This window comes from Apteryx rowi, unplaced genomic scaffold (genome assembly GCF_003343035.1).
Source record: "Apteryx rowi isolate R43461 unplaced genomic scaffold, aptRow1 scaffold_245, whole genome shotgun sequence".
Lineage (NCBI taxonomy): Eukaryota > Metazoa > Chordata > Aves > Apterygiformes > Apterygidae > Apteryx > Apteryx rowi.
The window spans coordinates 60,652-73,649 of NW_020448808.1; the positions used below are offsets into that span (position 1 = coordinate 60,652).

General features: G+C 43.3%; 1 protein-coding gene across 1 annotated transcript in view; it reads right to left on the reverse strand.

Annotated features, from left to right (window-relative positions):
- GLRA1 (glycine receptor alpha 1) overlaps positions 1-12,998 on the reverse strand; it is a 48,358-nt gene that overhangs the window by 14,010 nt on the left and 21,350 nt on the right. Inside the window, exon 3 of the mRNA XM_026066655.1 lies at positions 9,242-9,309. Within this exon, the coding sequence (XP_025922440.1) occupies positions 9,242-9,309 (68 nt within the window). The remainder of the gene's footprint in view (positions 1-9,241; positions 9,310-12,998) is intronic.

Consider the following 12,998-nt stretch of genomic DNA (forward strand, 5'->3'; position numbering starts at 1 on the left):
TTGGATGGGGCAGTTCATAGTCAAGCCCATGTTCTAGAAATGCATTTCAGGCCACTTTGTGCCATCTGCATCCTTGGAGCTAATGACCTTAATAATTGTGACAACAGCAAATGGACCAAAGGCTTGATGCTAAAAGGAGCAGATTTCTGAACATGAAAAAAAAGTCACAACACTCTCTCCTTCTGCTGATATCTCAAATGTCACCTCCACAAGTCCTAGTGGGTCCCTCTGACTTAATTATCCATATCTGTCTCCCCCAGATAATGTGTCTTGAGAAAATGTGAATAACTGTGGACAGCTAGGAACAAGGGTCTTAGTGTAGGACTAGCCAATCATGCAAATCTGAAAGAGGAAAATAACCCTGAATCTCCACTTTCCATGGCATGCAGCAGCTCCCTGAACAAGCTGTATACTTTGAATTCTCCCTTTTCTGTGCATAAAGATCTGTAACCATTGCAGTCAGGGGAAATCAGTGTTACCAACCTAATAGCTAGCAAGCAAAAGTTGTTTTGCTTATTCAGCTGCAAATAAGCTGGATGCTAGCAGGTCAGCTTCAGTTGGGGGTTTATTTCACGTACAACACAAATTAAACTCATGTTTGGAATAAACTTCAGTGGTAGCTGCCCAGAAATGTTCTTAGCCTGATGGATTGTTGGAAGGGGGAGGGAAGGAATATGAAGCCAATCTTTCCACAAGGGTCTGTGTTACTGCGGATAAGCTTTGAAGCTTTGTTACTGGAGTAAATTCCCTGCTTTAGCTGCAAAACTTGCCAGTAGGAAAGGAAATGGTGAGAAGAGTGGCATAGCGTGGTTCACATTAGTACCACAGTAGGCATAAGAGACTGTTAACAGAATGACTGCCATAGTCGTAATGACCATGATGATGGATGCTAACCACAAGCCTGTGAGCCAAATGAAAATGAACTTCTCATAGTAGATGGCTGTGGGAAGGCCCCTCCTAACTCGTCTCCAGAGAACAAATGCCTTGTACTCATGTTCTACATGGGAACAGTCCAGGGGCATGTGTGAATAACTAATGTATGGGACTGCATTACCTCCTTCCAGAGTATGTTCAGCAGTGTGGGAAGTTACTCTGGTATGTGTTATTCTTTGTCCTCCTACTTTGGAGACAACTGTATGCAGTGGATATTTGGTTTTCAAGTATAGATACCTGAACATTTATTTTATGATACAGAAAAGGCAAGGCCAAAGAAATGTAATACATGCACTGGATTCAGTTTGCTGGCTTTATTGCTTTATAGCATTAGTATTGTAGGTAATTCTATCTTTGTATTTGTGTGTGTGTGTGTGTGTGTGTGTGTGTGTGTGCTTATGAAGATCTTCATTCTCAGTGTGCTCATTCCACAGTCCTGGGCTGGCTACTAAGAAGGGTTGTCTCCACCCAGATGATTTTTCCCTTATGATAGGCAGCTGCATTGCACTATAATAGTGAAGGTGTCGTGCAGCCTTTCAGATTTCTTGTGTCTGGGATTATTTGAACACATATATGAAAACAAGCACTGTGACTGCAAACTGGACATGACTGCCCGAGAAGCCAGCGTAAGGCATGGAGAGCAAGTATGGTATGTCTGTGGCTGTGACATAGCCAAAGATATGGGTTGCAGTATTCGGTACCAGCTGAAGAATCGTGTGTTGAAAGCTTTGTGCCTAGGCATTGCAGTCAAGCTGAGAGGTGACAAGCTGAATAACATTAATTCTTTAGCTACCTGGAGGTGTACAATGTTTCTCCTGGATGCTGTCGTATGATCTCAATTGACATCACCAAGAAGTTCACAGTTACTGCTAAACAACGGACTGAGTGGAGCAACTTCTGATGGGAACTTTCAAGCATAAAAAGATTTTAGGGGGCTGCAAACTCCACAGAAAACTTCTCTCTTTCTTTCTGTATCATCAACTTTGTATCACTTGCACTCCTCATCTGTGCTGATCACATCTAGGCATAGATTATCTTGTGTAGCCTGCTCCCTGCCTGGCTTGGGAGTGGAGAATCACAGAATGGTTGAGGTTGGAAGGGACCTCTGGAGATCATCTAGTCCAACCCCCCTGCTCAAGCAGGGTCACCTAGAGCACATTGCCCAGGATTGTGTCCAGACAGCTTTTGAATATCTCCAAGGAAGGAGACTCCACAACCTCTCTGGGCAACCTGTTCCAGTGCTCAGTCACCCTCACAGTAAAGAAGTTTTTCCTTATGTTGAAAATGGCAAGTCTGTGTTGTGAGGGCATTCACAGTTTTGCAGTTTGGCACAAAGGCCTTTTGTTCTCCAAGGGGAATGACACAAGGCATGGGGGAAAATAATCAAAGTGATCAAAATAGTTCAATTTGATAATGCTGAAATGAAATTCTGCTTAGTGGCTTTGTAAGGATCCAAGGAAATGGAAGCTCATTTGAGATCATTCCTTCCCAAGGTACTAGGGTCTTGGCATCTGATGATGAGTGAACTGTTGAATGAAGTGGCAGGCTAGACTTAGAGCTGTGAAGAAGGATGATGGAGACTGTCAGAAAACTGAATAGGTTTCAGTCCCACTGTCTTTGGTTCTGTCAGACCAGCCTCTACATGGAACAGCTCTGGTGAAAGACTTCACTTTGACAATTTACATTTTGCTGATGGAAAAAAAAAGTAGAGATTGAACTCCCTCAGGAGGAGATTCTGTTGTCCTACCTGGATGGCATAATATGAGGAACTTTATTTGCGCTAAGTTCATTCTGTGGAAAAGGGATGAACAAGTATTTAATTAGCTACTTACCCTTCACAGGAGCACTGCAACAGACTGATTACAAAACCCCACCAGAAACAGACCTGAAAGTGTTAATAAGGGGCCTCACTATGTCCCCCAGCCGTAGCCAAGCAGCCAGTTTGAAACCTACTGTGAAAGGCTGCAGCTGGGCCAAGTGGAGGTAGTGGTAGGTAACAGTTGTACTGGAGGTACCGGCAATGAGAAAGAGTCTGCTGATCCAGGAAGGTAGGCACATGGTGAGGGATGGGAGCAGTGCCCTGGTGCTTAACAGGTATTCTTTGTGCTGGAGCCCAAAGGAGAAAGTTTTCCTGGGCCTTCCTACAAAAGAAGGAGGAAAATCATATCCTTTTGGCTAAAGAATGGAGCCCCTGGCCAGGGAAAGATCTGTGCTTGGCTGTATAGCCCTCTGTTCTTCTGGGGAGCTGAGGATGGGAGGTGAGCTATTGCCCTAGACTGGTGAAAGGAGCGAGGGTTTATGACAAAGTTATTGTGATAAAGATGATGGAAAAACAGTGACAGATCTGGCCATCAAGAGATGGCTGCAATTGATGAGAAAATTCATTGGCATCTTCTGGTTGTGAACCTGCTAAATGCTGCTTTATAGTAAGGCTCTGTATGGGAAGGGAGCATTTAATGTTCTTAAATAGCCGTAGGATCTGAAGGTGAGAGGTAATACTTACTATATGTAGAATGGCTTTCTACCTTGGGGAGCTCAAAAGGAGCTGGCAAGTACCACCTGAAGCTATATGGCTGATGCTGCTACACAGACATTTCTTGAAGTACCCATGCTAGTGTTACTTTCTGCCACTAATGATGTGAAATTCTGGGAACAGCAGCAATAGAGTCAGTATGAGAGACTAAAACACTGCAGACTGAACCAGCACAGAGATGTATGAGCATCTAGGCCTGCACCAAATGCTTTTCTGAGTCCTGCCCCAGTTGTAAATGGTTAAGTTGCAGAGAAGCTAGGGCTAAACTGGTCTGTCTTGTCTGGAGCTGCAAAGAAGGAAGCCTTAAAGTCACTTTTTTTGCCTGCCATTTGCAGGGAGCATACCAGGCCTGTGTATTGGCTGTCCTGCTTCTAAGGTGTTTGATTCTCCTGGGAATGGCACTTGCACTGAACTAGCTGAAAGCATCTGTTTCAGTTTCCCTGCGAACCGAGCACTGCTGTAATCCATTTGGGTTATTTGAAACTGAATGCTGTCCTGTGAATTCCTCCAGGCATTATCCCTGTCCAAAAATACCTGCTTTTCACCCTGGCACTGCTTTCCATTGGTCAGTTTGCAGTGTTACTCTCATAATCTTGGCTGCTACTATAGTATCCCCTTCTAGGGCACACGTGCGTGTACGCAGTATGCCTCAGCTTATATAAGAGGTGGCATACAGAGAATGGAAAACCCTTGGACTGCCCTCCATAGTTTATCTCATGCTTTTTCACATGTTCAGCTTTCATCTTCTGTTTCCCACATCTGCAACGGCAACCTCTTGTGCATTTGCAGCACGGTACTGCAGAATTCACCAGGTCAAGTTGTAGCCGATGGATTCATGTTACTCCTCAAACAGGCACTCTGCAGCCTGCTTCTTGAGTAAAATAATATTGGAAGAAAGAGCAATGGCTGGAAAGCCACAGAAAGGTCTTGCGATCATTCCACAGGGCCAGGGAAGTTGTGGGTGAGTGGGTTGTGTCCCTTCCCCCACCCCTTTCTTCTCCAGTTGCTCTGACTATAAGCTGAGATTGCCTGTGGTTAGTCCTGTAAAGCTTTCCTGTCACTTGYAATAGGCTCATCCTAAGTTCTACCTGTTCATTAATATGTCATCTTTACCAGCAGAATCCCAGCTGCATACCATAATGGTATTTCACTGTAAAAGAACCATAAATAAAGAGCTGGGGAAACATTGCCTGCTATGAAAAACTAGCTGAAATGCCAGGATGTAAAATATAGAAGTTTATTGGAAAAAGATACGGAAATGTCCAGGGAACTCCCCCATCTCAGCTGAGCATATCATACCTGTGGAATTTGCAGAGCTCTTGGCATTTTGAGAGGTTTGCAGTGCATTGAGATTTTCAATAAGTAAGCTAGTATTTGGATGCCTGTGGGGAAACCTTTGCAATTTTTTTTGCCATCATTTCCCAAACAAAAATCATACTGCTTTCCAAATGAAAACCCCTTTCCTTGTTGCACTGGCTGGCATTCTGAATTTCAAACTTAGACATTTGTTATGAAGTCTTGCTCTTCACCTTTTTTTTCTCTATTCCTGTATTTGAAGCTATTTTGTGGCTTTTTTTTTTTTCTCCCCCCTCTCCCTCCTCTGTCCACTGCAAAGACAAACTCCAACCAAAGAGATTGCCAAAACACTGTAGGCCTAACCCTGAACTGCAGCAGGCAGTGAAATGCTGTGGAAAATCCTTCCATTTTTACATTGCCTGACTTGTTACTTGCCCATCATCTCTGTGGGGCTGAATGACTGATTGCAAAAAACTTAAGCTCAAAACTAAGCATTTGTTGCAGGTTTTGTGTGATGATACTTATGCTTCCTGCTGACCTTGGGGTGAGTGGATCCAGTATTAAATGCATGACCCTTACACTCTATCAATCATGTTTGCTGTGCTGTAGACTGTGAGGCTGGAGTGAGTTGCTCAGTCCAGTCTGCAGAAATGGTTCATTATCTGATCGGAAAGCTCATGTACAGATGTCTCCAAACAAGTATTTTACAGTTGGACAATTGCAACCTCCAGTTTATTTTGTCTTTGTTAGATTTTCGGAGTGCGTATATGGTTGTGTTGTCGCTGGCTAGAAGATTACATTTGGTTTGCCCTTTTCAGATGGAATGACTATGACACGAAATCAGCAAAAAGATGATAAATTTGCGTATACAAACTGTGCCTGAGAGCCTGTACTGCCTGTCTTATGATTTTTAATTTCTTCCAGATTCTTGTCTGTGGCATGATGGCCCTTAAAAATAGGATTGAGAAGGGTCATCTTGGGCACTGAGACCAGCTCCTGACAATTTTAGGTGATCAGATCCAGAAATACTTTGTTCTCCATATGACTCTACCGTCCACAAAACACTCCCAGCTGCTTAAGCCAGCTAGAGAGCCATAAACAAAATAGCAGCTTCCACGGAAAGAGAGATCAAGGGCATTGCTTAATTCCAAGTTTGCTGTTATAGCTGTTACAGCAGGAAATTTATTAGATGAAGTGCTTGGATAATCCTAGCAGTTGTCTTGTGCTACAAAGAAAAACCAAAGCTGGTATAGTTCTTCCACTTCGAAACAAGACCTTGTTCCCTAGGTGCTTGATTTCTGTTTTATTTTGAATGGGGAATTTGTAGCTTTGCCTTATGTTCCCTACCCTGGTAAGGCTAGGGGGAAGTGTGTTTTTGTTCTTGTTATAAAGACGGGAGAAGTTGTTAATAAGCTGGTAGAGTGACTGCATCTTGTATTTGTTGTCTGGAATCTCCTGCTGTTGGATGCATTATTGTAGTAATGCTTTGGGACAGAAGGAGGCTGTCTAGACCCATCCACCCATCTGYCTGGCTTTTGTAGTTGGTAATGTCTTTCCCTTTGAAGCACTTGCTGGATTCGGAGGAATATGTTCCCAATCACAGGTTCTCTTGCTGTCCTTAGAGTCGATTACAGGCAAGGTTGATGGATATATGATACGAGCCACAACCTAAGCATAAATGTCCCATCAATTATGGGCACCACCAGAGGCTTTTATATTGGTCTCTAGTTCTGCATGATGCTGAAAGAGGTTTACTTCCCTCCCTTTAATTGGACTATGCCCTGGGGAATTCACTTTGCTGGATGAATTTCCATTTCTGATTTTTCTTATCATTACTTAGAGTTTTCAGGACTCTGTTCTCTGTCTTGTTCCTTTTGAACCCTTGTGGGGCAGATATCAGCTTTCTGTCTGTTCTGGAAGTCCTGTGCCTTCTTTCACCTCTCTTCTGAGGTATGCAGACCTTAATTCCCAAGTGAATGCACTGAATGCCTGTTTCGTTCTCTTTTCCTGTTCCATCCTTCCCCCCCCCACACACACACTTTTCTTCCTTTGCCTTTCACGGTCCCTCAAACTGAGAGCAAGCCTTCACTTTCAATCTCTCTAATCCTCTGCATGCTGACTTCATGATCTATGCTGTCTGTGAGATTTGGCCAGCATAAGCTTAAATGCCAACAGCAGTGTTTTCTACAGGAACTAACAGTTCCACTACAGGTATATTTTAAAGGTTTCTCTAATTACATGTGTGATATCTATAAATTAATAAATCTGTGATTTTTTTTATTTCATTTTTATTTTTTCCCTGCAAGTACTGGTGAAACAGTTACTGGTTACAGGATAGTGTAGTATTCCTGGGCCTGAGCCTAACCATGCTTAGGGAGCCTAAAGGTTTTTTTTTTTTTTTTTTTTTAAACTACCACATTGTCTTTTCTCTTGTGGCTAGTGAAGCAGCTGGCAGGCTGTTACTATAACTAGCTGTGCTGGGGCCAGTGATGGACTGCAGCCTTCTTCATGGTGAGAAGGTTGAATTGTTTCTCTTATACCTTTTCATGCATAACTTGATCACTTGTCCCGATTCAAAGTAGTCATATCTTAGTCTCAAAAACCCTCCATGAAAGACCTTCTGCCCTTCCCATAAACTGTGGTAGGGAGCTGGTGCTGTCTGTTGTAACACGCTGCACGCTCACACAACAGGGAAAGAGTGTCTGACTCCTCTGCAAGGATAAATCCAAAGTCAGAAAATCCCAAAGACTGCTCTTGTTTGCTGGGCTCTCATTTTTTAGATGCTTCTGTACCTGTGTCACATGTGTTCTTTGGAGACAGTGATTCTGCTTGTAAATGCTGACAAGAAGTGCAGTATATTAGGTTGTGTGTAATGCCATGTCAGCCTGGCATCTGGACTAGCTTGTCAGAGCTGGCTTGGGTATTTCTAGACAAAGCAATATGCCCAGAGGGTGTTCTTGAGTTCCCAGGAGATTTTTTTTCTACAGAAAAATGGYGGGCATCCGGAGAGGATAGTCCCTGCAGCATGTCTCAGAAGTGAACTGTACCTCCCTCTCTCATGCTAGTCTACAGTAATTCTATGGAATATCCTACTTACTGAGATGCTGTGGCTTTTTGTATGACTGTTCCAACGTATCTCATAATGTAGGACAGATATAATGAAAAACATGCAATTATATAATCTGCTCTGTATGTTGCACAGAGATCTCTTCTGGCCCTGCCTGTTTCCCTTAAAGTCTGTGGATCTTCTCTGCTGAACTGTGTAGGAATAGAATATGCATCACCTGTAACCCTGAGAGAGGTATCCAATAAAATGTACATCAGGAACAGATCCACATTCCAGTTCTTTCTCTTTTGCTTTATATACAAGTGAATCCACGAATACACTTTTCCTCTGTAAACTCTGACAAATTCTGCAGTCCAACTATGAAATGTATTTCTTTGTACTTGGACAGAGTGACTTTTTTTTCTTCTGTTGAAATGGAATGTTTTTCTCCCTCCCCCCAACCCTGGAAGAAGAATGGTATGAGTAGTGGTGTTAGAAGAAACTTACAACCCTAGCTATCTAGAGGTTGTTCTCCATTGACAGTGYGTGTGTTACAAGTAACTCATTTTGGTCAAAGGATGACCACATATGTATGTAACATCCTGTCTAAATGCACAGAACAAGTGGAGCTGGAGTTTTACATACTTCATTCAACAACTTTCTAGAAAAAGAATTACCAAAGAGTTAAGTAAACATCATATTTCTGGGTTATCTTTAATTAGTGCAGAGGGAAGGCACTGCACCTCCAGAGCTTTGATTTGCTGTTCACTGATTATGTCACAGCCAAACTTTAATTGTTCCATCTGAAAATTATTATCTCCTGTTCTCATGACTGTCTCCTAGTGCCTTGCAAATTGGATCCAGTCTTCAGCCATGTTCACTAATTTCAGCTGAAGCTGGCCTGGATTTGCAAATATTGATTTTGTTTTAATTAAAAAAAAAAAGGTCTAACAAATATGGCTCCAAGAAAATCCAAATCTGAGTCTCTTAATATTTGGGAAATATGAAATCTAGTGCAGACTAGATTTGAATTCAGCTGCTGTCACTTCACTTCAAAGTGTTGAATCAAACCTCTGGAGTTAAATGCCCTTAAACACAGAGCACCTGCAACTGTGTCTCTGAACTCTGAGCCTTGGTCAAGTTAACCAGAACACGTTTTACTTGTTTCCTTTTCTGACCCACATACTTTTTCTGTACAGTATCTTCCTAGAGATGCAGATGGATAGAGACTGCATGTGATCTTAGTTACTGTACAGTGTGAGTGACTGTTAATTTACTCAAACCTGAGGTAAAGTAAGGAACATAGAGGCACCATTTTCCCCTGGCCACATTAAAGTGGAGCATCTTGCTGCATTCATGGGAAAGGAAATGAGACTGAACCAGTAGCCGAACAGCTGTGCTGTGATATATATATATATATATTTTTTACTTACCATAGTCGTTTCTGCAATTGAACCAAAGCTGTTGATGAAAATGTTGCAGCTGACATTCACTGGTGGGCCTGCATGACAAATACAGATTGGATCAGTAGTTCAGCCTGTGTTTAGAAGACAAAGTATTCCCACCCTGCAATATTAAATCCTGTTGTGAGAACAGCATGACTGAGTGGCAAGTACTGGCATAAGGTCTGGACCCCAGGCTTAGTCTAGTGTTAGCTCTAACAGCAGTTTGATGTTAGACAATGGTGAGTACAATACTTCTGCTTTCACCCTGTTTTCCCCATTTGGGAGAGTGTTTGCATACTTCTTTTTAATTTTTTTTTTGATGAAAAGAGATAGATCAGAGCTAGGCAGGACAGGTCAGCTTTCTAGACATCTCAACATTGCTGTATGGATGCTAAGTTCACCTTGAACCCAATAGCATCAGGAAAGAGCCAAGAGGCTATTGAAAGGCTCTCAGGGTTTAGAGTTCTGTAACTTTAAAAATACTATATATATATATTATATATATTTTTCAGCATCTAACTGGTGTGTCTGATTAGGATCCTACGTTCCATAGGGAGCCTGTGCAGAGCTATTCAGAGTGCGTTGTAGGGCTCAGTCTGGGTAATGGAGTGAATACCCCATGTGATGACAGTTGTTTGCTGTGACCTGCAGCCGTATAGGAGACTTCAGGGCTCTGCCAGGAGAAATTCTTGGCTGTCATGTTTTGGGACAGGTTATTCCCAGATTTGGGGCCATGCATCTCTTCTTGGGCTCTATTTGCTTGTGGACTGAAGCTTTGCTTAGCATGTTTGTATCAGAAAAGATAAGGGGCCACCAAAGGAGGGAAATAAAGGATTAAAGGATGAATGTAGTTAGATAGGGGGGTTGGGGTTCAGTCTGTTCGTAGGGTACTGGTTCCCAGTCGTATTGGTAGAACTGTAGGTGAACCACAATATTGACTGGTAAATTTGAGGTGGTGGAAATGCTTCATTTGGAACTAGAAAGATGCTGGAAGCTGCAGATCACAACACACGCAGCTGGAGAACAATTTGGAACCAGAGCTATATTTGTTCTTCTGTGCCTGGAAAAAGAGTTGCTTGTCCACTTTTAACAAAAGGATTTCTCTAGAGCTTTAGCAAGGGGAGCGGAGAAGCAAAAGGGGCTCCTGCTCTGGAGCTGTTTCAGCTGCCGAGTGTGTGGTGGGGAAGGGGAGTCCTGGTAGAGAAGATGGGTCTGCGGGAGGAGAGAGCAGACACGTCTGCACAGAGGATACTGCCCCAGGAACCAAGGTCTCCCTTTGATATTGGGGAATTAGTCTCATAAATCCCTGTGACAGACGTGTCTTGGAATAAATAAATCTGTGGAAACGGAGAGTGTAGACTTTTAGATTATTCCTTCATCCTTTATGGGGACTAGGCTGATGTGTCTGCATTTCAAGCACTGTCTGATGGCTCAGCCTCGCTCAGGGGAGGTGACGCTTGCCTGTTGAGGCCACATCTGCAGTCTGGCAGCTGCTGTGAGATGAAATACTTATTTGGGGGCCAATGGCTTTAATGAGAGACTTGTGTCTGCAATCAGTGCAAACTTCCTCCTGTGTGGAAATTAATGCAATTTCCTGATTACCAAGTAACAATTGGAGCCTGGTTTGTTCCTCTTGGATTTTCTTCCATCATCTCCCACTTTAGTCTCTTTTGAAACGTTGTACCTGTCCACTGTGGGAATAAGATCACAGCCACATAACAGCTGTGTAATGGCCTGGGATTTTCTTGGTGCAAGTCCCAGGCAATCCAAGCAGATTTCTGTCTAACCAGCTTCCAGACAGCCCTCTGCCAACTTGGCAGCAGTTCACAGACAGTCCAATCTGCACAACCCCTTCTCCAGACTATTAGACACAGGCACGGGCTAATACATCAGATACAAAGTGGTGTATACTCAATCCCCCCACCTTCACCTACTCTTGTTATCCAACAGGCTCGTGGCTGGCAGGCCTTGTTTTAATCGGCCTATGTAATACAGATCTGGAGCTAATCAACCTCTCAGCTGCTGGATAAACTTGCAGCATGAAGCAAGCTTTAGCGCTTGCTTTACCCCTTCTGTAATATTCCTGTTGACCTGATGAAGAAGTTGTTTCTCGAGAAACAGAGGACCATGTGCATGCAATCTCTCCTCTCAAAGGGGCACAGCATAAGGAATGCTGAACTAACATCCTAAATGACTGCGCATGCTCATGCATCTGATATAAGCGTAAGATTTTGGCCCTGCGCTGCTGATCCTGTGCTGATGTGCACTAGTGAAGCTGAGTATGGGACGAGCCTGGCTCAGTGCATGTGAAGAAAACTCCCTCCTTGGTGCCACCTGGCTTTTGTAGAGGTGCTGTGCTTTTCCCGTAATTGTCCTAAGTGGAACTGTGAGAACTCTATAGCTTTTAAAAGTTCTTTTAAGAGTTTGTGTGAGACTCTAGAAACTTCCTCACCTACTGCTGAGATGTGCCTCCTCTGCAGTGGGATGAACATGTGAAAGAATGTGGTTTTCCAGCAGCAGGGGTTAAGAGCGCAGCCAGGGTGCAGAGGTCCCTTGTCCCACACATACTGGGTCCAGCCAGCTCCGTCTCTGCCTGAGTTACTTACTTCATCCTCCAACTTAAACCAAAGCTTAGATGCCCCTTCCTAGTTCTCAGAATGTGAATCCACAGCTAAGTCCAACCTTGACAGCATTTATGGAAGACCTGCAGTCCTCTTTGTTAATCTTTTCCTCCCCAAAAATCAATCTGGTACAGACTTTTGGTATTATTTTTGTTTAGATCTAAGCCATTAAAATGCCCTTATGAGTTACTGCCAGCTAATTTAAATGACATACTCTGAGGGCTACAACCCCAAGCTCTGTAAAACATCTCCTATGCCTCCCATATAAATTGGACCCTGATTTATGTGTGGGAGGCTAAGCCAGCAAAACTGCCCTGTGGGGAAGGTGTAGTTCATTGAAATAAAGCTGAAATTAAATTATCTTGAATAGAATTGCAAAACAGCTGCCTTCAGCAGGAAGATAATGTATACATTTCATTAAATATTAAAGTTTAATTTCTTTTCTGTGTGTGCATAACTTAGTGGTAGGAAGGTCTACGGGGCATTTCTTTAACCCTTTTGTGATTTGGATAAAATAGCAGAGTTTGCTGTTACCTAGCTGATTACTAGGAGATAAGCTTCGCAGACATCTTTGGATATAAAACCCCAGGACAGAGTTTAGTACTTATCGTTCAGCTTCAAGAAGCGTCATCATGATTAATAAGTCCTGGGAGCCCTACGTTACCATTGCCCTGTGATTCTTGGAGGGAGGGGGAACTAGTGATAGATACTAGTTTCATTTGCTCCTTTTGTTTCCTAAGAGGGCTGGATGGTGGCTGAGAGGGGGACAGGTCCCACTTTATCTCTGGGCACCAGTCAAGGGCAAATCACTCTGGGAAGGAGAGCTCATAAGTGTGTGTGTGGTTGGTTGGTTKGTTTGTTTGGTTTTTAAGCACAAGCCTTTGTTAAAAGAGTGTTCTAAGATCACAAAGAACAGTCAGAACTCTCTTGAGGCCTGGTTCACCACTGCATGGCTGCCAGGGACTACAGGATGAACTGGGGAAAGTGTGTGTGAAATGCAGCTGTTCTGATGTAGCGGTGCTTAGCACTAGCCTAAGAGACCATAATACGGGGACAGTGATGGAATACAGCTGCCCCTGGCATCTGCCCTGGTTCCTCTGGAGCTGATGGGAGAGAGTCCTCTT